At 43.3% G+C, this 26,693-nt stretch overlaps 1 protein-coding gene across 8 annotated transcripts in view; it reads right to left on the reverse strand.

The window, feature by feature from the left end:
• HHAT (hedgehog acyltransferase) overlaps positions 1-26,693 on the reverse strand; it is a 354,093-nt gene that overhangs the window by 10,417 nt on the left and 316,983 nt on the right. Inside the window, exon 10 of one of the 8 annotated variants that reach the window (XM_054521198.2) lies at positions 1,857-2,142. The exons of 6 other annotated variants lie outside the window; for them this stretch is intronic. In XM_054521198.2, the coding sequence (XP_054377173.1) occupies positions 2,099-2,142 (44 nt within the window). In that variant the 3' untranslated portion in view covers positions 1,857-2,098. Of the gene's footprint in view, positions 1-1,856; positions 2,143-20,559; positions 21,037-26,693 lie in introns of those variants that run through there. One more of the 8 variants, XM_054521201.2, reaches the window with a different exon arrangement.

The following is a 26,693-nucleotide window of genomic DNA, read 5'->3' on the forward strand; positions in this document are numbered from 1 at the left end:
TTCTTCCTAGCCACCCAGCACCATAGTCTCTGTCTACATGCAAATGGTCTACAAAGAATATGTAATCTACTACACCATTTACAAATAATACACAATCTTAGTTAACTCTTATAACACTCTGAGGTAGAAATTACTATTTTCATTTTAAGAGGGAGAAACTGAGGCTCAGAAAGGTAAATAACTTGTCATAGAGCACCCAGCTAGCAGATTCTCAAACTTTGGTTTTGATTTCAATCCGATAGTGATATTCTTGCTTGAAGCCACATCACCTCACAAAGGCCCAGAATCCACATCCCAAGCCCAGGGTGTCAGGTTGAGTCCTATGTGGAAAACAGTCTGAATGATGTCTGTCCCTTAGTTTTTTAAATCTACCATTATCCACTATTTATCTAGCATTAATACTGCCTTAACTTCCTCCCTCCTTCCACCAAGGCAAGTTTTCTAGCTAGAGGCTCCAGCACCTCACTGCCTGCTGTCCCTCTGGCTCATCCACTATGCAGTCATCACCTTTCTGGTTCCCAGTTCTGAGGGCTGAACAGCGCTATGACCTTCCCAGCTTGGCTCTTGGGTCCTTACAGCTAAAATGATAGATTCTTACTTTCTGGTCCTATAGAGCAATTTCCCCCAGTGACTCAAAACCATTCTAAGAAAGGAAAGAGAGGAGATTCCCATTACTCCTAAGAACTACCAGGTTGTAAAGAAAACAAGATTCACCTCCTGAGACAAACTCTTCTTGGTCAAACGTAAGTCTGCAAATGTGAAGGCTATATTAGGTTGGAGCAAAAGTAACTGTAGTTTTTGTCATTACTTTCAATGGCAAAACCTCAATTACTTTTGCACCAACCTAATATGATTCTTAAATGTCACCAACATATCCATCCATGTCCGTGGGGTGCACTGTGCACATGTAACAGCCCACACAGCCAACCTGGTTAAGACCAATGTGAGACTGATGAATTTCAACCTCCAGAGGGTTTGCTAATGGGCTGGCTCAGAGAAGGATATATCCGATGGGGAAGTAGAATGAAGAGAAAGAGGCGACTCCGGGAGATGCTGCCAAAGAGGGATTTATAAGACTTGGTGACTAATGAATTTGGGGGCCTCTCTCACTGACCCTGAGCATAGCCTCAGCATGTGCCCTCAAGGATGACACTCAGCTGGTATGCATCAGATAGACTATACCTGACATTAAAAGAATGATATGCCACCCTAGAGTGAGTAAAAGCCATGGTCCTGGCCTCTCCCTCATGACTTGTCTTCTGCTACAAAAAGAGAGGTCACATGTGGTTCTGCAGGGGCCCCAAGGGCCTGCTCCTGCACTTGGCCACCATCTCTTTGGATCCGCTGGTCCATGCCTGTGCCCTGCCCTTTGTTAGATATCCTGAATATCAACTCCCAACTGTATGTACATATCTCTGCTTTGATGGCATTTTCTATTTTGAGGCCACTGGAGGATGAGTGCTTCTTTCCTTAAAGAACTGCCTCATGCACCAGACCCTAGTACTAGGGTGCTGACACCGGATCTGGAAACACACTGGCCCTGCCCTGGCACTCTCTGCACCATCCCACCAGCTTCACAACCATCATTTCATTAATTATTCAGAATGACTTTATGCACTGCTGCCTTCATTCAATGAGCTGGCTCTGACAGCACTTAGTTTAACCATGTTCAGATCTGATAGGGGGAAATGATAAGGTGGCTTGGCAGCTGTATTTAAATCTTATTTACTCTAGCAGTTGCAGTCTGTAGATATCATGGAGTCATTCATCAAATGGCCCTAAGCCTGCAGACCTTCCTCCAGAGCTAAATTTAGAGTTTTAATCTTAATAAGCCTATGAGGCAGAAGCCTTCTCCTGTCAGAGGGCTGGTTATCTTATCAAAAGATACACAGCAACAGCAAAGCTGCCCCGGGCTTCTGAGCCTATAAACCACTGGATCTAACTCCACACCAGGGGGGAGATGGACAGAAGCTTTGAAGAACAGGCTTTTGCTACCTTAAGGTTCTAACAATAATTCCTTACCCTCACAGAGTTTACATACCTGGAACTCAAACCCCGGTGTTCAGGCCTCACAGTTTTTTCAAAAAACAGTCAGCTGTCACTTTCCCATCGTCTCAGGAGAAAGGACTAGATGGTTGTCATCTGTTCGAAATTGAAGCAGAAAATCCCAGAATAGCAAGTCTGCATCAGAACCACCTGGAGGACAGGCTGAAACGCAGACTGCAGGGCCCCACCCCACAGTTTCTGACCCAGTAGATCTGGGGTAGGCCTGAGAATCTGCATTTCTAGCAAGTTCCCAGGTGATGTGGATGCTGCTGGTCTGAGAACCACACTTTGGGAACTACTGTTGTAGGGGAATCTGCAGGGGGAAGGGCATTCTACTAAACTGGGTGCTTACACATGGAGCAGAGGAGACAGACATTTACTGAGCATTACATGTGGCTTGGCTGGGTACATCCCTCATTCTCACAACCACCTTATCAGACAGGTGTCACCAGCCCCATTTAGTAGATATGGAAACTAAGGCTCAGAGAAGTAGCTTTCCCAAGGTCTAAATGCTCATTGGACATTAGAACTCAGGGCTGTGTGACTCCACAGTACACTTGGCCTTTGAAGCTCAGACAGCAGCAGCTTGCTTCAGGTCACATGGTGAACCCTGCTGGCTGGGATTCTTTTCCTTTAAATCCTTGCCCTCCAAATCTCATTTCCTCCCCCTACTCCAGGTGCTCAAGGTAACAGGGAGGGAGAAGCTTCAGGATGGTGTTTTCAGACCTTAGCTAGCTCTCACTCACTCGGTCCCCCCATCTCCTGGGGCCGCCCTTTCTTGTCGTTGTAGTGGGAGACAGAGAAAGCATAGATGAGCATGCTTATATCCTTTGTCTTGGTTAGTGCCTAATTTAAACTGTGAGCATTGAAGAGCATGTTCCCAGTGCCTGCACGACCCCTCATTAAAACTGTTAAAGCCACAATTATATGGCCCCTGCTAAGGGCTGAGCCTGCAAGGGGATTTGGCAAGGAGAGACAGAGGAAGGGGCAGCTGGGACCACCCTCAGAGAGCTTCCTCCATTCTGAGCAAGAGATCCTTGCTAGGAACTGAGTGCACATTTTAACCAGCACAAACAGTTGTCTTTAATAAATCACACTGTTCACAGTCAATTTCACATCCTGATGAGGCCAACTTCTACTGCATTTTTCATCCTTCCCTAACTCCCGATGCAAGCCTGCAGGCAAGCACTTACTAAAGCACTCACTTCCATGAAGTACAATCATCCCACCTGAAATGCAGGGAGTGGGGAGAACCAGCCAGAGCCACTTTTTCTTATTCTGACAGCACAAGCAGAAGGGGTGCTAAAAAAAAAAAAAAAACAAATATTTTCTCTCTCCGGGGACAACTGGGTAGGGGACCTGCTTTCCAGAAAACTGTCCACTGCAGTGGTTGCTATACCCCCAAATTAGGCCCCTGGAGCCAGAGGCTGCACAGTCAGCACACACTTCCCCAGCTGTTTCTCTTCTTTAACCTGTGTTTTTATTCCAGCCTGATTAGGAGTGTTGTGCATTATTAATTCATGACCACACTATAAAATACAGTGGATGCTGCCTAGCAAATGAGCTCATGGAAGCCACTTTCCTGAAACGGGGATAGCACACCACGAATCAGGCTTCTTGTCAGACACCCCTGACAACGGCTCACCCACATCCATATTTATGAAGCACCTACTGTGTGCTTAGCATTCAGACAGGCAGCCTGGATTCTTGCCATAGGCACAGTCTGCGTCTTCGTTTGAGGCCTTATGTGAAGGTGCCACGGAAGGCTGAGGGCAAACTCTGGGGCCACCACGCTCCTCCCCTACACCTTATGTTCAGCTCCACAGCTCTGGGATCCCATTGTGCAGATGACAAAATGCTCAGTGATGACACCGATAACAGAGATAGGATTTCCAAAAACTAGGTAGGCTGGGAGGATGAGCTAACACTAATAAGTTAAAATTGAGTAAGATAAAAACAGCTAAACTTAGCACATTTTGTTTATTTTATTAATTTTTTAAATTCTTTTTTTTAATTATACTTTAAGTTCTACAGTACCTGTGTACAACATGCAGGTATGTTACATATGTATACACGTGCCATGTTGGTTTGCTGCACCCATTAACTCGTCATTTACATTAGGTATTTCTCCTAATGCTACCCTCCCCCTGCCACCCACCCGCCGACAGGCCCGTGTGTGTGAGAACATGTGGTGTTTACGGTGATAGTTTGCTCAGAATGATGGTTTCCAGCTGCATCCATGTCCCTACAAAGGACATGAACTCATCCTTTTTTATGGCTGCATAGTATTCCATGGTATACACGTGCCATGTTTTCTTAATCTAGTCTATCATTGATGGACATTTGGGTTGGTTCCAAGTTTTTGCTATTGTGAATAGCGCTGCAATAAACATACATGTGCATGTGTCTTTATAGCAGCATGATTTGTAATCCTTTGGGGATATACCCAGTAATGGGATGGCTGGGTCAAATGGCATTTCTAGTTCTAGATCCTTGAGGAATCACCACACTGTCTTCCGCAATGGTTGAACTAGTTTACAGTCCCACCAACAGTGTAAAAGTGTTCCTGTTTCTCCACGTCCTCTCCAGCATCTGTTGTTTCCTGACTTTTTAGTGATCATCATTCTAACTGGTGTGAGATGGTATCTCATTGTGGTTTTGATTTGCATTGTGATGATGAGCATTTTTTCATGTGTCTGTTGGCTGCATAAATGTCTTCTTTTGAGAAGTGTCTGTTCATATCCTTTGCCCACTTTTTGATGGGGGTCTTTTTTTCTTTCTTGTAAATTTGTTTGAGTTTTTTGTAGATTCTGGATATTAGCCCTTTGTCAGATGGGTAGATTGCAAAAATTTTCTCCCATTCTGTAGGTTGCCTGTTCACTCTGATGGTAGTTTCTTTTGCTGTGCAGAAGCTCTTTAGTTTGATTAGATCCCATTTGTCTACTTTGGCTTTGTTGCCATTGCTTTTGCTGTTTTAGTCATGAAGTCCTTGCCCATGCCTATGTCCTGAATGGTATTGACTAGGTTTTCTTCTAGGATTTTTTTTTTATGGTTTTAAGTCTAAAATTTAAGTCTTTAATCCATCTTGAATTAATGTTTGTATAAGGTGTAAGGAAGGGATCCAGTTTCAGCTTTCTACATATGGCTAGCCAGTTTTCCCAGCACCATTTATTAAATAGGGAACCCTTTCCTCATTTCTTGTTTTTGTCAGGTTTGTCAAAGATCAGATGGTTATACATGTGTGGTGTTATTTCTGAGGTGTCTGTTCTGTTCCATTGGTCTCTCTGTTTTGGTACCAATACCATGCTGTTTTGGCTACTGTAGTCTTGTCTTATAGTTTGAAGTCAGGTAGCATGATGCCTCCAGCTTTGTTCTTTTGGCTTCGGATTGTCTTGGCAATGAGGGCTCTTTTTTGGTTCCATATGAGCTTTAAAGTAGTTTTTTCCAATTCTGTGAAGAAAGTCTTTGGTAGCTTGATGGGGATGGCACTGAATCTATAAATTACCTTGGGCAGTACAGCCATTTTCACAATATTGATTCTTCCTATCCATGAGCATGGAATGTTCTTCCATTTGTTTGTGTCCCCTTTTATTTTGTTGAGCAGTGGTTTGTAGTTCTCCTTGAAAGGGTCCTTCACATCTCTTTTAAGTTGGATTCCTAGGTATTTTATTATCTTTGAAGCAATTGTGAATGGGAGTTCACTCATGATTTGGCTCTCTGTTTGTCTGTTATTGGTGTATACAAATGCTTGTGATTTTTGCACATTGATTTTGTATCCTGAGACTTTGCTGAAGTTGCTTATCAGCTTAAGGAGATTTTGGGCTGAGACGATGGAGTTTTCTAAATATACAATCATGTCATCTGCAAACAGGGACAATTTGACTTCCTCTTTTCCTAATTGAATACCCTTTATTTCTGTCTCCTGATTGCCTAGCCAGAACTTCCAACACTATGTTGAACAGGAGTGGTGACAGAGGGCATCCCTGTCTTGTGTCAGTTTTCAAAGGGAATGCTTCCAGTTTTTGCCCATTCAGTATGATATTGGTGGTGGGTTTGTCATAAATAGCTCTTATTATTTTGAGATATATTCTATCAATACCTAGTTTATTGAGAGTTTTTAGCATGAAGGGCTGTTGAATTTTGTTGAAGGCCTTTTCTGCATCTATTGAGATAATCATGTGGTTTTTGTCTTTGGTTCTGTTTATATGCTGGATTACATTTATTGATTTGCATATGTTGAACCAGCCTTGCATCCCAGGGATGAAGCCAACTTGATCGTGGTGGAGAAGCTTTTTGATGTGCTGCTGGATTTGGTTTGCCAGTATTTTATTGGGGATTTTCAAATCAATGTTCATCAGGGATATTTGTCTAAAATTCTCTTTTTTTGTTGTGTCTCTGCCAGGCTTTGATATCAGAATGATGCTAGCCTCATAAAATGAGTTAGGGAGGATTCCCTCTTTTTCTATTGATTGGAATAGTTTCAGAAGGAATGGTACCAGCTCCTCTTTGTACCTCTGGTGAATCTGTCTGGTCCTGGACTTTTTTTGTTTGGGAGGCTATTAATTATTGCCTCAATTTCAGAGCCAGTTATTGGTCTATTCAGAGATTCAACTTCTTCCTGGTTTAGTCTTGGGAGAGTGTATGTGTCAGGAATTTATCTATTTCTTCTAGATTTTCTAGTTTATTTGTGTGTAGAGGTGTTTATAGTATTCTCTGATGGTACTTTGTATTTCTGTGGAATCAGTGGTGATATCCCCTTTATCATTCATTATTGCATCTATTTGATTCTTCTGTTTTCTTCTTTATTAGTCTTGCTAGTGGTCTATCAATTTTGTTGATCTTTTCAAAAAACCATCTCCTGGATTCATTGATTTTTTGAAGGGTTTTTTGTGTCTCTATCTCCTTCAGTTCTGCTCTGATCTTAGTTATTTCTTGCCCTCTGCTAGCTTTTGAATTTGTTTGCTCTTGCTTCTCTAGTTCTTTTAATTGTGATGTTAGGGTGTCGATTTTAGATCTTTCCTGCTTTCTCCTGTGGGCATTTAGTGCTATAAGTTTCCCTCTATACACTGCTTTACATGTGTCCCAGAGATTCTGGTATATTGTGTCTTTGTTCTCACTGGTTTCAAAGAACATCTTTGTTTCTGCCTTCATTTCGTTATTCACCCAGTAGTCATTCAGGAGCAGGTTGTTCAGTTTCCATGTAGTTGTGTGGTTTTGAATGAGTTTCTCAATCCTGAGTTCTAATTTGATTGCACTGTGGTCTGAGAGACTGTTGTGATTTCTCTTCTTTTATATTTGTTGAGGAGTGCTTCACTTCCAACTATGTGGTCAGTTTTGGAATAATTGCAGTGTGGTGCTGAGAAGAATGTATATTCTGTTGATTTGGGGTGGAGAGTTCTGTAGATGTCTATTAGGTCTGCTTGGTGCAGAACACCCCACCGTCAATATTAGACAGATCAACGAGACAGAAGGTTAACAAGGATATCCAGGACTTGAACTCAGATTTTGTTTTTTAATCCAACTATACAAATATGGAGTGGCAGAAGTGAGGGAACATGATATGGAAGGAGCGGTTGATGGATGAACTTATATCTACCTGGGAACGATAAGACTCTGCAGAAGAGAAGACGGTTGCTGCAAATATATAAAAGTCTACTTTAGAAGAGTGATGTCAAGAGGTCTGAGCACCCTCAGGGGCAGGGCTGGGAGGAAAGAGGAGATGCCGGGAGGAAAAGGGACACTTGGGCTGTTGGACACCCAACGAAAGCTCGAGAGACTGAGCTTCCTTGGGCAGGGGCAGGACAGCGTGTGGGCTGGAACATAAGGGAGGAGATTCCTCCTTTGATGGGAGGTAGAACCCGGTCTGAGAGCCTATGAACTTGCCTTCTTTCTTCCTACGTCCCTAGAACCAGGGCCTGCATGGTAAAATGGTCAATGAATAAACAAAGACGAGACTGAAGAAACACAGGGTTGTTGACTTCGGAGCACCCATTCATAAGACTGCCAGATCCCTGCTTCAGGCCATCAAAAATAATAGTTGTGGCACAACCTCTGATCAAGACCACAACCTCTATGTACATTTGGCTCTCATTTTCCAAGCCTGTGCAACACAAAGTCAATTGATGAAAGTGCCCACAGTCTAGGCATCCTCTACACTTGTGGAAGTGCCTGGGAGAAGAGGCACCTGGCGCGCACTGGCCCTAAACACCTGGACTTACCAAGGGAGGGAAGGGCAGGAATGCACTCCACACACCCACTCTCCTACCACCACCAAATGAAAATGCCATAAAGAGCTGAAAGGGAAAGGAAAGAGAGCGATGCCTAAACTACGTGAACATCTCAAAGGTGATGTCAGCAAATGCTTCTGACATGTTCTTTTCCTAGAGCAGTTTTTGGATAAAGAATTCTAAATTACTTGACTTGAATTTCTGAGCAAAGAACAGAATGATAAAGCCAAGTTCCCGGGGGCAGCAGCCATGGCCATAGCAGCTCTTCCCAGAGCTCTCAGAAGCGATGACGAGCTAGGATTGCCGGCCACTGCTCTGGAAGGGGAAGGAAATGTTCCTGCCTGTCAAAGATGCCTTTGTTCTCACCTCCATGCTCCCACTGTGTCTGCAAAAGTCTATTTTGCTCATCAACACACTGAAGATTGGGACTGGTTGAAAGCCAGAGGTATTGTGGAGCAAGAGTTTTTCTGTGCATAATCTTCCAGCAGCTGCTGCTCTTCATCCAGGAGTGGACTAGTTTGTCCAGAGGCATCCCCACTGTCTCCCCTGCTCCTCCTGCCTAAGAGCAGGCTGGGCTGTGCCTGTGATACAGTAGGTGGCTGTGGAGCCATTTCTCATGAAGGATCCTGAGGCCATAGATTTGGTCTCACTAGTGCTCATTTTAACCACCTGAGCTGCCTTCTTCAAAAGGAACTTGACAGGAGCACAGAACAGTTCTGAGATTAGTTCGGAATAAAACGTGGCTCCAACATTTACAAATGATATTTGGAAAAGGCATCTCATCTCCTAGGTCCTGTACAAGGAGGGGTGTGGGGAACACAGGTAGAGGCATCCACGCCCAGAGATGCTACAGTGGTGGCGCTGTCCACATTTTCCCTGCAGCCAGCCCCTGGAGGGGAAGCAGTTTGCCATGCCTTGGGAGCACAGGGTGTTTAGGGGGTCCTGGAAACCAGGAAGAGGCAGCACAGGGAGAGGCCCACCGGGGTGTCAGGGAGTCTGGGGGCCCTCTCTGCTAAGAAGTATGAAAGCTGCCTGGGGATGGGGCAAGGGCTCTTATATCACTGTTCAGGGGAGAGAAAAGGAATACAGAAGACCCCACATCTCTACCCTTCCTCCATCAAACCCTCATGGAAACCCTGGCGACCAAGGGTTCTCTGCTGACGGTGAGCGGAGAGGCACTGGGCTGTCTCATGCTATAGCTGCTCTTCCTGGTGTGACCCACTTCCCCTGCAGGAGCATAAGGCTATGGAGCCATTGGGGAGCAGGGAATGAGCACGGCTGCCTGGCCCTGGAGAGGAGCTATGGTCACTGCTGCTGTCATCTCAGGCCACATGGGAAACAAGGGGCTCAAAGGGCGGGGGGATGGCGGGGTATGTGTGCTCAGCTTGAGGGTAAGAGAAAGCACATGCGTGACTGTGGACTCCAGCTAGGCTGACCGGCTCCAGGTGCCACTGTCACACAGAAGCCACTTCCTCTATGTAGGTCTAGAAGGGCTTTTCTATGGGAGGTCTAGAAGGGCTCCACATGGGGACATGAAGATAAATAAAAGTGCAGCCTAGAAAAAGACCATGAGGTCACCTGGAAAGGGAAATGGACTTAGTCTATGTCAATCCAGAAGGCAGAACCAGGACCAATGGATGAAGTGACAGGAGATGGATTTTGGCTACTGTCAAAAGGAACAAATAACATTTAGAGCCTCCGAACAGAAAGCGGGCATCTTTGTTTGGAATCACTCAGCATCTGGGCAGTTTGGGAAGCTGTTAGGAAGGCATCCATTGCAGATATCTGCCTCCGAGAGAAGGCAGGACCAGATGACCCCTACAAAGGTCCCTTCTAATTCTAAGAGGTTACAGTCCTTATAAAATATAGGTCTTCAAATCATCCTTCCCTCCCGCCAGAAAGTCAGTCCAAGGAATAAGCTAAAAGACCACTGCAGGAGCAGGGAGAGGAGGGGCATTTGTCTGTAACTGGAGCAGAAGGCAGTGTTCTAGCAAGCTGTGGAAACGTCAGGGGAAATGGCAAATTTTTTAATGACGTTCTCATGAGGATATTTACCTGACGTATAAAGTGACTCAGATACATTTTTTCCACTTCGGTTACAGAGAAAGACGTTTTTGTGCCTTACAGACCCTGCTCTGAAGGAACCTCTGTTCCCACAATCAACAGCAGGTCTGCCTGGGACAACAGGCAAGTCCTGGTGGGTGCTCCGAGCCCAGGCTGGGATGGGTATCCCCTGCACCCCCCGGAAGAGTCCCTCTCGCAGCAGCCCTGCTCACTGGGTTGCCTAAATTTCCTACACTTTGCAGGAGCTCACAGGGAAGCATTTCCTCTTCACTAGCTGATCTGCTCAGAATCAAACACCAGTAACCAATTGTCTACAGGGTCAGAGGAGACAGGACAGGGTGCCATTGACGTGGATCAGAGGAGAAGCCAGTCAAGACAGCCAGGATCTCAGTGATTGCGACAGTCACTAATGAGGCATTAGCACCTTCCCTGCCTCCTCCATGCTTTCTGTTCAGGCAGCTGGAGTGGCAGGGAGGCTGGGATCCTTTGGGAAACTTTTCCCAGCTATTTATTCTCTTCCTGGTAATCTTTACATGGGGTTAATTGTTGGCCTCCGGGGAAGGGGCCTCAGCTGCCGCAGCTTCTGGCTGGTTATGTTTGTGACCTCAGAGCACAATATTTACATGATGGAGTCCTTGTAGAGTTTCCAGATGCTTCTTTGGTTTTGGGTCAGTTCGGGACGTGGAACCAGCCTCCTTCAATGGGCTTTCTCCGATTCCTCTAAAGTGATGGGGTAGTGTCTACAAGGGTCAGCCCTATGGCTTGGATCTGGACTTCTTCCCATCTGTGTCCCAAAAACTGGAGCTTGAGGTGATGTCCAAAGAAGGAACTGTGACAGTCCCCTCCCTGTGCCCCTGGTACATCTCTGACATCACCCTTGGGAGGAGTGCTGACATAGGCTGTTGGAACCCTTCCCATTGCAGAGCCTCCCACCTCCTTCCTAGGAGCTGCCGTGTACTCATTCCATGGGGAAGATATGGCTCTGTTGTTGCCGTTTGGCTGGGAACAATCTGATCTGAAGATAAACTAACCATCATGTGACTGTCATCATTCAACACTTATTGAGCTCCTACTATATACAGAGCAGTAGACTAAGTGCTGGGATATCAGCGATTAAAAGGCTGCCTTTCAGTTGGGGTAGGGAGAAAAGAATCTGATGTAAAACAATAAATCAGAACCCCAGGGTGTTTCCTGATGTTAATAAATGATTCATTCAACATTTATTATGCCTTTTCTGTGTGCTGGGCACTATGCCAACAGCCAGGGCACATGGGATGAGAGAACTGGCTTCTGCCCTCGGAGAGCTACAGTTTAGTGGAGGGAGGGACCCAGGCATTCATGGTGTGGGTTCTAGAACACTGAGAGCCAGTGGAGAGGACACAGGGACAGACAGGGCTAAGGACATGTGGAAATGGGGACTGCCTTGATTCTGTTGGTCGCCAGTGCATGAACGGGAAAGGCCAACCATGGCTCACTATTATTCCACTGTCACACTATTCCGCCGTCACACTATTCCGCCATCACACTATTCCCGTCACACTATTCCGCTGTCACACTATTTCCCTGTCACACTATTTCGCCGTCACACTATTCCGCCGTCACACTATTCCCATCACACTATTCTGCTGTCACACTATTCCCCGTCACACTACTCTACTGTCACACTATTCCTGTCACACTATTCTGCTGTCCTGTCACACTATTCCACTGTCACACTATTCCGCTGTCACACTATTTCCATCACACTATTCCCATCACACTATTCCGCTGTCATACTATTCCCGTCACACTATTCCACTGTCACACTATTCCCATCACACTATTCCGCTTTCACACTATTCCACTGTCACACTATTCCCATCACACTATTCTGCTGTCACACTATTCCTGTCACACTATTCCCGTCACACTATTCTGCTGTCACACTATTCCACTGTCACACTATTCCGCTCACACTATTCCCATCACACTATTCTGCTGTCACACTATTCCTGTCACACTATTCCGCTGTCACACTATTCTGCTGTCACACTATTCTGCTGTCACACTATTCCTGTCACACTTTTCTGCTGTCACACTATTCCACTGTCACACTATTCCCATCACACTACTCCTGTCACACTATTCTGCTGTCACATTATTCCTGTCACACTATTTCACTGTCACACTATTCCCGTCACACTAGTCCCGTCACACTATTCCGCTGTCACACTATTCCCGTCACACTATTCCGGTGTCATACTATTCCTGTCACGCTGTTCCCGTCACACTATTCCACTGTCACACTATTCCGCTGTCACACTATTCGTGTCACACTATTCGGCTGTCACGCTATTCCTGTCACACTATTCCACTGTCACACTATTCCCGTCACACTATTCCACTGTCATACTATTCCTGTCACACTATTCCCGTCACACTATTCCCTGTCACACTATTCCACTGCCACACTATTCCCCGTCACACTATTCCACTGTCACACTATTCCCTGTCACACTATTCCTGTCACACTATTCCACTGTCACACTATTCCCGTCACACTATTCCGCTGTCACACTATTCCCATCACACTATTCTGCTGTCACACTATTCCGGTGTCACACTATTTCCATCACACTATTCCGCTGTCACACTATTCCGCTGCCACACTATTCCGCTGTCACACTATTCCCGTCACACTATTCCACTGTCACACTATTCCCGTCATACTATTCCACTGTCACACTATTCCCATCACACTATTCCACTGTCACACTATTCCTGTCACACTATTCCCGTCACACTATTCCGCTGTCACACTATTCCGCTGTCACACTATTCCCATCACACTATTCCACTGTTACACTATTCCCGTCACACTATTCCCATCACACTATTCCCATCACACTATTCTGCTGTCACGCTATTCCCATCACACTATTCCGGTCACACTATTCCCATTACACTATTCCACTGTCACACTATTCCCATCACACTATTGCCGTCACACTATTCCCGTCACACTATTCCACTGTCACACTATTCCACTGTCACACTATTCCCATCACACCATTCCACTGTCACACTATTCCTGTCACACTATTCCCCTGTCACACTATTCCACTGTCACACTATTCCACTGTCACACTATTCCCGTCACACTATTCTGCTGTCACACTATTCCGGTGTCACACTATTCCACTGTCGCACTATTCTCCCATCACACTATTCTGCTGTGACACTATTCCCCTGTCACACTATTCCCGTCACACTATTCCACTGTCACAGGCACACCTTCTGGTGGTTTCCATCCTCCATGAAGACCCTCCCTCAACAAGCAGAAGGCCTGCCCTCCAGCTCTTGCCCCAGCACCTCAGCTGCTCTGGCCTCCAGCATGACTAAGATTTTTTTCAAAAAATTTAATCTCTTTCTTTTTGACCAGATAATACACAATATAAAATACAAAATATACCAAAGGGTAGGCAGGGAAAAGGAAATCTCCCCTCACTCCTCTGTCTAATCCCTCAGTTCCTCTCCCTGTAGGAATCTCCTGCTCCCATTTCCTTGTTTATCCTCCCACAAATATTGTATGTACACAGAAACATACACATTAAATGGTATAACTTTTTTTTTTTTTTTTTTGAGACAGGGTCTCGCTCTGTCACCCAGGCTGGAGTGCAGTGGTGCGATCTCAGCTCACTACAGCCTCAACTTCTTAGGATCAAGCAATTCTCCCACCTCAGCACACCACTCCCCCAAGTAGCTGGGACCACAGGGATGCGCCATCACACCCAGATAATTTTTGTATATTTTTTTAGAGAAAGGGTTTCATCATGTTGCCAAGGCTGGTCTCAAACTCCTGGGCTCAAGCTATCTGCCGACCTCAGCCTCCCAAAGTGCTGGGAGCCACTGCACCCAGCTGGTAGTTGACTTTTCATTCTAAAATATGTATTGTTTTTGAACCTAAGTACTACACACACTGTTCCTTCCTATTTTTTAAGGTTCTATATCTTGGGAATTGTCCCATGTATGTATGTATAAGGCTGTTTTGATCTTTCTAACGGCTTAGAAGAATTCTGCGGAATGGATATGCCATAAGTGATTCACCTGGTGGCCTCCAGTGGACATTTATGTCCATTCCAATCTTTTGCTATTACAATGGATGTCCTTGTATATTTCATTTCACATGTGTGAAATTATGTCTGGATGTCAAAGCCCTAGAAGTGGAACTGCCGGGTCACTTTTGAGAGATACTGCCAAACTGCTCTCTCTAGGGGAGCTGGCACTTTATACTTCTACAGGAATCTATGAGGTGAAACTTTTTGATCTATGCCAACCTGGTGTAGTACCTTGTCCTACTTTCAATTTGCATTTCTCTTTTGCAGAGTGAGGTTGAGTGTCTTCTCATCTGCTTCAGAGACATTTGCATTTCCTTTTTCTGAGAACTCTCTGCACCCTTTCCCCATTCTTCTAACAGGCTGGTGCCTTTTTCTTATAGATCTACAGGAGTGAGGCTGTTAATACTGCACCAGCCTGAAGGGTGTTCTGCAGCCCCCTTGGAGGGCACAGGCAAGGGCACTGAGTTGCAGGGGAGCCTCCATAGGCAGGGCCAGGCCTGGGACTGCCTGCTTGGCTGGGAGCAGTTTACAATGGCCGGGTACCTTGATGTCTCCAGGTGCTCACACGCTGGGCTCTGTGCTCAAAGAACACAGTGGGCCCCGGGTTCTGCCCTCTGTAGCAGCTCAAATTTCACTGTTTCTGAATCTTTATTAAGCGAGGAAATCAAAACCAACTTCCTTACTACTGGCATCATAATCTCTGCAAGGGGTTCATAGTGAGCCACCATCTACAGGAAAGGCTGTATGCTACTTCTATTTTCACTCTTAAGACCCTTCAGCTGGAGAGCTAGAGATAAGAATTTGTTTTGATTCCTCCATTCCTTCTTTCTGTCCTTCCTTTATTCCTGTCTCTACTCTCTGCTCCCTCTCTTCCAATCCCCTCTATTCCATCTATCCATCCCATCCACCCACCCATTTAATACTACTTGGGGTGGGCAAGGCTTTTCTCATTGAGACTTCTCTCTTGGAAATGTCATGATTGAGTGGCTGATGTATATCCAGCATCTATTCCAATTACTTCCTCCAGCTCTTGACAGCTAGGCTTTCCTTCAGTTCAGAGTCAGTCAGGATGGATGCTGTATTAGCCTCAGCCACGCCATTTCTGGGCCTCTCAAGGTCAGGACTCAGGGCTCCTGTGGGCCCTCCACCTCCAGCTCCATTAGCCCCTTTCCTGGGTTGCCCTTACTGACAACCAAGCCCTGGCCTAGAGGCCACCAGGGCTGCTTTACTTACTTGGATGCCCAGGTTTTCCATGATCCTCTCTGGGATGGTCTAGGCCCTATGACTATGCTTGTTTTGCATCTCAATTCTGAGCAATTCCTATTGCAGTGTAGCAGGAGAAGAGGACAACTGAACTAACTTCCTGTTTCCAGTTCTTGTCAATGTCCCTCCAGCACTAGAAGGCAGCAGTGGGTCCAGCCTCCAGCTTCTACTGACACTCTCAACCTCAGCAGCACTCACCTCCCTTGGGGTCTGAGAGCTGGCTGTGCAGTCCCCCCCTCTGAGGTTCAATCATAAGTCACAGGGTACCCTTCAGAGGCCCAAGCACAGCTGCCAGGGGCCTCTTCTCTGAGATCTTAGATTCCAGTGATGCACTTCTTCCCTTGTGTTTCCCAACCCTAGGGACAGTAAATGCTTTCTACAGTTACTTATATCTGGGATGCCTCAGTGTCCCTTTTTGCTCTTTCAGCTTTCTAATACTTGTGTAATTCCCTATATTAAATCCCTGCTGCTTAAATACCTAGTATAGTCTCTGTTTGCCAGACTGGATCTTGACAGATACATCATCTAACTCCGAATTGTAGACCAGAGGCTGATCAGTGCCCCTGTGGAGAGACAATAATTCTGCTGAGTCTGGAGAGATGAGTAGGGGCATTTGCCATGCACAGAAGAAAGACCTAGAACTTTGGGGGTTTCAGCCTTTATGGAGATTCAACTAAAGGAATTCTTATCAAGTGTTCTCTTTCTCCTGTGATCAGAGTCACAATTACTCCAGGCTCCATTCTGAGCTGGTTCCTCTCTCCCACTAGGGATGAGATTGTGTGGCTCCTGGCAATTATCTACAGCTTTCCAATATATTTAATCAGTGAAATTTCATATAGCTGATGAGTCTTCTCTTTCCATCACTAAATTTATAATATGAGAATATGTTAAAAATTATATTTGCCCCTCATGGACAAACTAAGGAAGAAGTATGCCATGAAGCAAATAAATTCATAAATTATAGGCCTGCATCAGGCCCATGTGCCTCTAGCTCACTCCCAAACGTTACCCCCACAACACATTATAAGCAAAGAAGGGCTCCAAAGCTTGTCTTGTCTAAACTAATAGCTATGCAGGGATATCCAGCTGACCTAGAAAGAGATTAAATATACCTTCTATCCAAGAGCTTCCAAATGCTCTGATTAAGACCTTGAGTTGGATCCGAATCCCCTTAAATGTATTTATAATTGGCTAAATTCCAAAGCTGCAAACAAAAGGCCCTTGTATTATGTTTGCTCTTTTAACAAAAAGAAAAAATAATCAGACTATGTTCCCAAGAATGCACCTATAGTTCAACCCTTTTTATGGGTGACCTTTACAAATGAATTTTTGAAAATTCTATTTCAGCATACTCTCTAGGATTCAGAAACACAAAGAAGAAAGGAGTAAGATGTCCTACCCTCCATAGTTGGGGCTAGTTTTAAGAGTCAGAACTCCCAGCCACAGAAAAGAGCCCTGTTCTTGGACTCAGGAGTCCTGAGCTCCATCACTTGTTAGCTCTGTAAACCAACTTCTCTGAGCCTCTTGTTTTCTCATCTTTAAAACCAGGATTATCAATCCCTACTCACAAAACCATTATGAGAATAGGAGCCATCTGATTCTATATTTATTCAACAGGATTCAAGAATGGAAAATAATAAAAAACCCAAATCTCAAGCTGCAAACTTGAGCTGTTTCAGAGTCGTGTTCAATATCCCAGTCCTCAGCATCATGCCATATAGGCAAGATGAACAGGTTTCTTCCCCTTTCTACTGGGGAGGTAGGAGAAAAACTCTGACAAGAATTTTCTTTGACATCTCACAACTATAAATCCAAAAAGCGTTCTGAAGCCTAACACTTGTCACTGAACAAGCACATTTCTGATGCTAAATGATACGAGTAGCCTATGCAGGTATGGAGACACAAACCCTGAAGATACTCTCCTTGCATAAACGCCTTGTGGTTTTATTGTTTTCAACCTCCAAAGAAGCTGCTGCCCTATAAACCTATGACCCCTTCAGCATTGTTGGCTCTGTCGGTAGCATGATTTCTGTCATGCTGACATGGATCCCCAAACCCAACACTCCAACATTCTGCTTTCCCATTACCCATAAGTGGGACATGAGAGTTGACAACACATAGGACAGGTCAAGGTCATTCTTGACTCTGATCTCCATGTGGCTCCTGCCAGAGATGACATAAAACCTTTAGGGAGACACAGTGTGAACAATGTCATGGCTCCAGGCAGCCCATCCTCACACTGGGAGCAATACTGCATTACTCCGCTATCTGAGGGTCATATAGGTCTGTCTCAGTCATGGTGATGTTAGGTCCCAATGCTACCAATCACTGCTGTATTGTGTGTGACCAGCATTGTGCCAGGGTTACCTTGGTCTGACCCACTCAGGCCTCTCCAGCTTACTCTTTAGGAGCCAACGTGAAGCCACGGCTTATTTTGTGAAGCCATGCCAATTTCTAAGCCATGCTTAGAGAACTCATGAAAATGAGTCTCTACTCCTAGCTCACTTAGACAAAGAAAGTAAAAGGGGATCCTGGGTGTGATGAGTGATCAGAGGGGAGCCAGAATGAGATTCCAAACCCCATCTGAAGACAGCCATGTATCTGAGAATAATTCCCCTCTATTACTTACCAGAGTTGAATATATAGCCAAATGTATGCTAAATATCCCCTCTACCCTCTTTAAGTATTTGCTGAGGCCAAGATTATACAGTTGGGCTGATTCCAAGGATTTGAATTACTGGAAGCTGTTTTCATATACACCAATTGGGTTATTTAACACAAAATTCAGCAGTACTAGATGTCTGACTCTGAATAAATTATATAATCATTATTCTGGGAATGGTCTGTTTTTAAGAGGCTCAATCCTGGTGTCACTTGAACTGAACCACAAATTCCCTGAACATTTCTGTATGCAGGCATGTTAACTCAAATGCTCATAATACAACCAGGTTTTGCATTTTGCATAATGCACATTCAGACCTCCATGCAATTTTCAAATTAATCCTATGTTATGTAGTAACACACGTGCATACATACAGCCACTCATTTCTCTATAGGACAAATAAATCTTCACCTGGGGGAAAACAATAACTGCTGGAAAATGCATGTTCTGGAGAATGCACGTTGTGCATAATCAATCAGCTTGTGAGGCTTTAACAGTAAGTGTATATAAATTTAGGGTCTTGGGATAATAACCAAATAGCACTGAATAAGCAGATTGGATACGGAGGAAAAAATTTAAGACCTCCACCAATGAGTAAAGAACTCAGAGCTGTGCAACAGCAGAAGAGAAGAAACAAATACTGCAAAGATGGAAAGAACCTTGTCTCCATCACCGTCCTCACCAAGTACACTGCTGGGGAGAAAGGACCTCAACAATAAATGCATGGCTTCAAGTCTCCGTCAGCTGAATGTATGCTGGCTATATGTTAATACTAGGCCGCAGCACTCAATTTCCTTACTTTTATCTGTGGATGTTCCACAGATTCTCCATGCAAAATTGGCTCAGACATTGAGACTGATTACATCATACTGCATCAGGAGTGTCTGAAAAGTTTATTACTCACATAATGTGGCTTTCTGGAGATAGTGGAGATGCAAGCCATTCCAAACCAGCTTAAACAAAGGGAAGGGCAAGTGGCTTTGGTTTTAACTGTGGTGAGGGTCAGACCAGTGGTTGGGTTTGCTTGGTTTGAACTTTCTGCCAGCACCCAGAAAAGGGCCAGGTCTGTTTTCTTACAGGCTTACCCAGAGGCGGGACACAAGAAAACGGAGGGGTGGGGCTTGAAAGCTGTCAGTAGTTAAGCACCAAAAACGGAGCCAGACTCTTTACTACAATTTTTCTACCTTCAGGCTGCCATTGCAGATTTAAAACCCCACTCTGAAATGTACCTACTATGTGACTTGACCTACCTAAAACTGTCTCCTCAGCAATAAAAGTTGTATAGCATTTTAAGTAAATGATTTTACACAAATTAAAGGAAACTGGCCCAGTGCCCAGACATAACAGATGTTCAATAATTGTTTCTGAATCTGGAAATTTAAGAAGAGAAATCTGTTTCCTCCACATAGTTTCACATTTACCCTCGGCTTTTTGTTCTTGTGAAAACCAGAAAGATGCCCTCAGCTCTGGTAAGGTTCTAACTCCTTGCCAGAGATATCAGGATAGGGGGTGGGGGTAGAAAAGGAGTGGACAGGTTTACAGGGCTGGGGGCGGTGGGAAGCAGGGAGGATGGCGGCCAGGGTACCGCATAAGGCAACTCCCCCTAATGTGCCACATGACATTTCTGTCTGAGGCAGCTCTGCTGGTTACAGTGGAGAGATAGGCATCCTGGCTGGAGGAAAAATGGCCCCAGTGGAATGGGGAAAAGGACCAAACCGTAGGTCTTATGGGTTGAATTGTGTCCCCCAAAAGGTATGTATAAGTCATCACTCTTAGTACCTCAGAATGTAATGATTTGGAAGTGGGATCTTTGCAGATGTAATGAAGTTAAATGAGGTCACATTCAATGAAGATAGGCCCTAAACCTAATTAAGACTGGTGTCTTCATCAGAAGAGAAAAGACAGACAGCAGACAGACAGGAGTGATGTAGCTACAATCTAAGGAACATGAAAAGAGCAAGGGAGAGTCAAGGCAGGATTCTACCGAGTCTCGAAGACAGAATGCGCTTCTGACGCTTGGATTATGGACTTCAAGCCTCCAGAACTGGGAGAGAATAAATTTGTTACCTAAACTCTCTAGTTTGTGATCTTTGCCACAGCAGTTCAAGGAGGCTAATACAGTGGGAAGAAATCATCCATTACTTGCATCTCTTTTTTCTTTAAAGATTTGAGTGAATAATTTTACTCAAAATTGAATAGCTGGGGATGCTAATGTTTTTTATTTTAAAATAATGAACAAATTACGGATCTTCATTTATTGCCAACTAGCCATTAATTCTCAGAATTATTTTAAATATACAATGAGAAGATTTTTATATAAAATATCTAGAGTTTCAGTTCATAATCATTTTTATACACTATGGTTAATACTGTAGTAAAATTGTAAACAGAACATAAAGATGTATTTCTGCAAGATCTGTAAGCAAAGAGAAAATGTTAGCAGTGATTATTTCTGGGTTAAGGGATTATAGGTTATTTTCTTCCATTTCTGTTATTTTCAAATTTTCCTTAGTGTGATAAAAAATACTGGCAAAAGAAACACAGTTTTTCTTTCCAAGAGATATTGTAATTTTCAAAAAAGCAAGAAATAGGATTCAGTGTCTTCTTGTCTCATGGGCTTTTGTCTTGACTTTTAATCCTAGGGCTCAGGGATATATCCACAGCCTCTTCATTAGGCCTAAAAGGATTAGAATAGAGCACACAGTGGTGAGAACATTCATTTGTTCCTTTGGAGATTAGAAAACAGGAACTTATCCTGCCAGCGCAAGAGACTCAGGCTAGGAGTTTGTAAATATTTTTTTTTTTTTTTTGCTTTAGTATAATAATATGCATAGTCCCTTTTATTCTCAGGAGTTTTTAAAAATAGGCCTTAAAGTCCAGCTGCTTAGAAGTCTCTTGTAACAAAAATCAAACACATTTAAAAGTAAATAGAGACTTCTGGTTCCACTATGATCTCCCACTACTTACACGAAAAACTCCATGCAAAGTATACAAAGTAACTACCAGAGTACTCAAAAAAGCAAATGCAGTCAGCAGATTTTGGAGGACTCAAAACTTGCTGAAGCCTAGGGGTGAGTTTCCCATTATCTTTTTCCTCTTCTATCTCTCAGCTGAGCTGGGAGGGCAGGTCCCAGTTGCAGAACTGCAGGGTGAAGCAGCAACAGGGAGGCTAAACCCCTGATGGAAATCTGATCTTTCTGGCCAAAGTGATCAAAAAAAGGGGGCCCTGTGGGCTGGAGAGAGATCAAAAAAAGGGAACCCTGAAAGAGAGTGAGCTGGGTAAGGGGTTTCCAGTGCATGAACCCCCACAGGTCTCAGATGCAGGCCTCAGCTGCACAGGAGGGACCCAAACTGGTATCAGGAAGGCCTGGGCAACTGAACTAACATTTCAAGCACGACTGAGTACCAGACTAAACCTTGAATGGCACAAAGCAGACCCACAGCAACACAGCAAAAGCTTTGAGGACAGAACTGAGAAAGAAAGCATACACCTTGCAGTGCAAACCTAACCACGTTAATTGTTTCATAGTTTGATGGTGGCAGCAACTGCACAGGTATATCAACTTGTCAAAATGTGTTGAATACTATCCAGTACTTGCGATAAAGGGACTGCATTTTATTGTATAAAAATTATACCTTCCTGGCTAACGTGGTGAAACCCCATCTTTACTAAAAAATACAAAAAATTAGCCGGGTGTGGTGGTGGGTGCCTGTAGTCCCAGCTACTCGGGAGGCTGAGGCGGGAGAATGGTGTGAACCCGGGAGGCAGAGCTTGCAGTGAGCTGAGATCACGCCACTGAACTTCAGCCTGGGTGACAGAGCGAGACTCTGTCTAAAAAATGATGAGTTCATGTCCTTTGTAGGGACACGGATGAAATTGGAAATCATCATTCTCAGTAAACTATCGCAAGAACAAAAAACCAAACACCGCATATTCTCACTCATAGGTGGGAATTGAACAATGAGAACACATGGACACAGGAAGGGGAACATCACACTTCAGGGACTGTTGTGGGGTGGGGGGAGGGGGAAGGGATAGCATTGGGAGATATACCTAATGCTAGATGACGAGTTGGTGGGTGCAGCGCACCAGCATGGCACATGTATATATATGTAACTTACCTGCACATTGCGCACATGTACCATAAAACCTAAAGTATAATAATAATAATAATAATAATAATAAAAGAAAAAAAAATATGTATACCTAAATAAAGTGGATTTCCTAAAAAGTACAGTGACAAATGGTGGTGTCTCCATAATAATAAAGGTAGTATCTGGTAGGGAGGCAGCTAGGTGTGACAGCAAGCATGTCCCATCCACTAGGCTGGGTGGCCTTGAACAAGTTGTGTAACCTCTTGGATTCTTTGTTTCCTCATTTATAAAGCAGAGATTATACTAACCACCTTTCTAGAAAATTTTGTGAGGACTAAATATATGAAAATAAGCAAAGGCCCAGGCCAGTGCAATTAGTAAATGTGACAGAAACCCTACCTCCAAACGACCACTCCACAGGACATGGCCATGCGCAGTAAGTGGAAGTTACAAGGAGAGCCCTTACCAGTGACAAAGGCTGTCAGGCAGACCCACATCATCTACTGCAGGTTTCCCGGAGTGCCCCAGGTCTTATAACAAGTTGTTCTATGCAAAAAGTGGCCCATGGTTAAATGTTTAGAAATGACTGAATTAAAATTAAATAACTCTCGTTACTATATGGCAAAAGTGCCAATGTATACCATAAATTTCCAAAAGAAGACATGCTATGCAAAAGTTCCCAAACTAATTTTGCCAAGGATCCCCTTTTAGATTGAGCACTCCACTCTCCCAAGACTACTATTACCTTTTTTTTTTTGAGACGGAGTCTTGCTTTGTCACCCAGGCTGGAGTGCAGTGGCGTGATCTCAGCTTACCACAAACTCTGCCTCCCACGTTCAAGCAATTATCCTGCCTCAGCCTCCCAAGTAGCTGAGATTACGGGCACCCACCACCACGCCTAGCTAATTTTTGTATTTTTAGTAGAGATGGGATTTCACCATGTTGGCCAGGCTGGTCTCGAGCTCCTGACCTCAGGTGATCCGCTTGCGTTGGCCTCCCAAAGTGCTGGGATTACAGGCATGAGCCACAGCGTCCAGCCCAAGACTACTACTTCTTAGATGAAGCACTTCACTCTCCCAAAATGATTACTATTTCTTTGGATTTTACTTTGAGAATACTTTGAGAAATGCTGAACTCTTGAAATGAGCATTGGTCTGAGAGTCAGGAGACTTGGCCTCTAGTCCTGGTTGTATACAAGTAATGTTACCTCTCTAGACCTCAGTGTCTTTTCCAAAATGGGAGGGTTAGGCCAGAGTCTCTCCTCCAACATCTTTTTGGATCTAACTGTCTTACAATTCTATGGCTTCTGCAAAGTATACTGGAATCAGTGTGCTGCTTTGGGAGAGAGATGGGCCAGAGGACCTCCAAATTTCTAAATAATTCTTCAAAATATCCATCTTTTCAGCTACAGATCTTAAAACAGAAAAAAAAATTTCTCCATAAAATAAAAATTTCAAAAATATCACATCTTAATTCTTGGCATATGAATATATCATTTTCCACCACCTCTAAACACCACTGGCTCATCTGTGTAATGTTTCCAGATGCTTCTGCAATTAGCTCTTTTGTATTTAAATTCTGTCCATTAAATTGAATAAGATGTTCCTTCTTCTCTTCCAACAAAGTTGTCTGGTGGTTAAAAAAAAAAAAAAAAAAAAAGAAGCTACTGAAAGACAACGTGAATGCCACTCTCTGCAGCCAGGTTGTTCACACAAAATCTGCAAAAGATTCATTGACCAGTGCTAAATCACGATCTCTATCTCTGCATCTCCAACTTCAACTGACAGGATTACCATGATGCCTTACAAAAGATGAAGGAGTGATTCACCCTCTGGATGCATGGTATGTTCCAGAACATTCTGGAATACATAAGCTACTTCCCCATCTATATAAATAATCATTTCATTTGTGATTAATCAAAGACTAACACTGACTATGAGTTTTATATTTGTTGCCTAAATAAATCAAGGGATGTACCAATATTTTAGAGATGTCAATTCTCAACAAACTTATATACACATTCAATGTAATTCCAATCTAAAGCCAAACAAGTTAAATTTTTTGGTAGAAACTGACAAGATGTTTCGAAGTAAAAAATTAAGTGTATCCAAGACAATTTTGAAGAATGAAGATTAAGGAATTACATTCACAGCAACAAGATTTAAGATAGTACAGTATTGGCCCAGCAAGAGGCAAACAGACCATGGACATTTGATTTATGACAAAGGCTGTAGTACACATCTGTGGGGGATACAATGGTCTTTTCAATGAATGTTGCTGGATCAATTAAATATCCAAATAGACCAAAAAAAATTGATCCCTATCTCACATTATACACAAAATTAATACTAAACATATTGTAGATGTAAATAGGGAAAGTAAAAAAGTAAAGCTTCTACTAACAGAAGATAATACAGAGTAATATCTTCATGAGCTTGGGGTAAGCAAGTATTTCCTAACCAGAACATAGAAAGTACTAACAATGAAGGAACTCACTGATAAATAGGACTTGAAAAGTAAAAACCTTGTCCCTCAGAAAACATCATTAAAAGAGTAAAAAATGGAAGCCACACAGTGGGAGAACATATTTACAACATATAAAACCAACAAAAAATTCTTACCCAGAATATATGCCTATAAATCAAGAAGAAAAAGCCAATCAACTCAATTATTTTTAAATGGCCATAAGACTTCTAAAGACATTTCACAGAAAAGAGTATACAAGTGGCTAATAAACATTGCAAAGATACTTAAACTTTAGTTATCAAGGAAATGCAAATTAAAATCATGATGAGATGCCAAACACACCCATCAGAATAGCTAAAATTAAAAAGACAGTTACAAGTTTTGGAAAGGATTTGAGGCCACTAGGTTCCTCATGCACTCTTGTGAGACAATAAATTGGTGCAACCCCATTGGAAAACTGGTCACTTCTACTGAAGCTGAACATACACATATTATAAGACCCGGCAATTTCCTGAGTACATACTCAACAGAAATATGTACAAGGTTTTTAACAGTCTCAGTCTAAAAACAATTTACAAGTCCATCATCAGTTGAATAGATATATGAATTGTGGTATGTTCACACAACAAAATACTGTACAGCAATGAAAATGAATGAACTATTGCTACACATAACAATGATAAATCTCTCAAACATAATCTCAAAAGGAGCCAGACACAAAAGAGAAATACAGTTCCTTCTGCTTTAATGTGATGGATGTGTTCCTCAAAAGTAACACAATATGCAGACGTATGCAACTAAAATCATAGGGCTTATGAGAAAGACAGGGTTAGGAACAAAACATTCAAAACTTTGGCAGTGACAAATTTAAAAAAATACAGAAATCTAATAAAAATGGAAGCACAGTTTTACACATGTAAAATTGTTAAGAACTGCATACATACTAGAATAAATAGCATTTTATGTTGAAGAAGACCTGAAGTTTGCTTGTGGAAGAGGGTATAAGAAGGGTTGCAGCTTGCAAGTTATTGTGACGTGGCAGAAACAGCATTGCCTACGATTGGATGGAATGTGTAACGCTAGATGTGGATGGGTGTGTCTCATAACACAATCAACCCAGGTGGCTGGTAGATATATGAGGTACGCATGTGTGCATGCTGTGTGTCCCTACTGGGCTCGGTTTCGCTGAGTGAAGTTTCCTGCATTCACTTAGAATTTCTTGAGGACAAAACTGCATATAAGCAAACACTAAATTGTGTTATGCTGGAATTGTTCTCTAATGCATCAATCATAATGGAAATTTGCATTTTCGAAACAAGCATTATAGCAGAACTGCTAGTACCTTATTATTCTATTTAAATAAAGTTCAAACGTAGGCAAAATTTAATCTATATGTTATTAGGTTGGTGCACAAGTAATTGCTGTTTTTGCTATTAAAATTAATGGCAAAAACTGTAATTACTTGTGCACCAACCTAATAGATAACAGGATATTGGTTACTCTAAAGGGGATTATAACTAAAAGGGATCACAAGGAGTAACTTCCAGGATGCTGGGTACTGACTAAACAGGTGTCTTCAATTTTAAAAACTGATCATTCGGCACATTTAACACTTGTGCATTTTACTATATGTGTGTTATGTATTCCTGAGAGTCTTCCTAAAAGAGATACTAATAGATAGGAAGACAAGTGCTGAGATTTTCCTGCCCCACTATATGGACATTCAATTCTTCCTGAAAACACATACACTAATCACTGACACCATGTCACAAA

Source organism: Pongo abelii, chromosome 1 (assembly GCF_028885655.2).
Source record: "Pongo abelii isolate AG06213 chromosome 1, NHGRI_mPonAbe1-v2.0_pri, whole genome shotgun sequence".
Taxonomy (NCBI): domain Eukaryota; kingdom Metazoa; phylum Chordata; class Mammalia; order Primates; family Hominidae; genus Pongo; species Pongo abelii.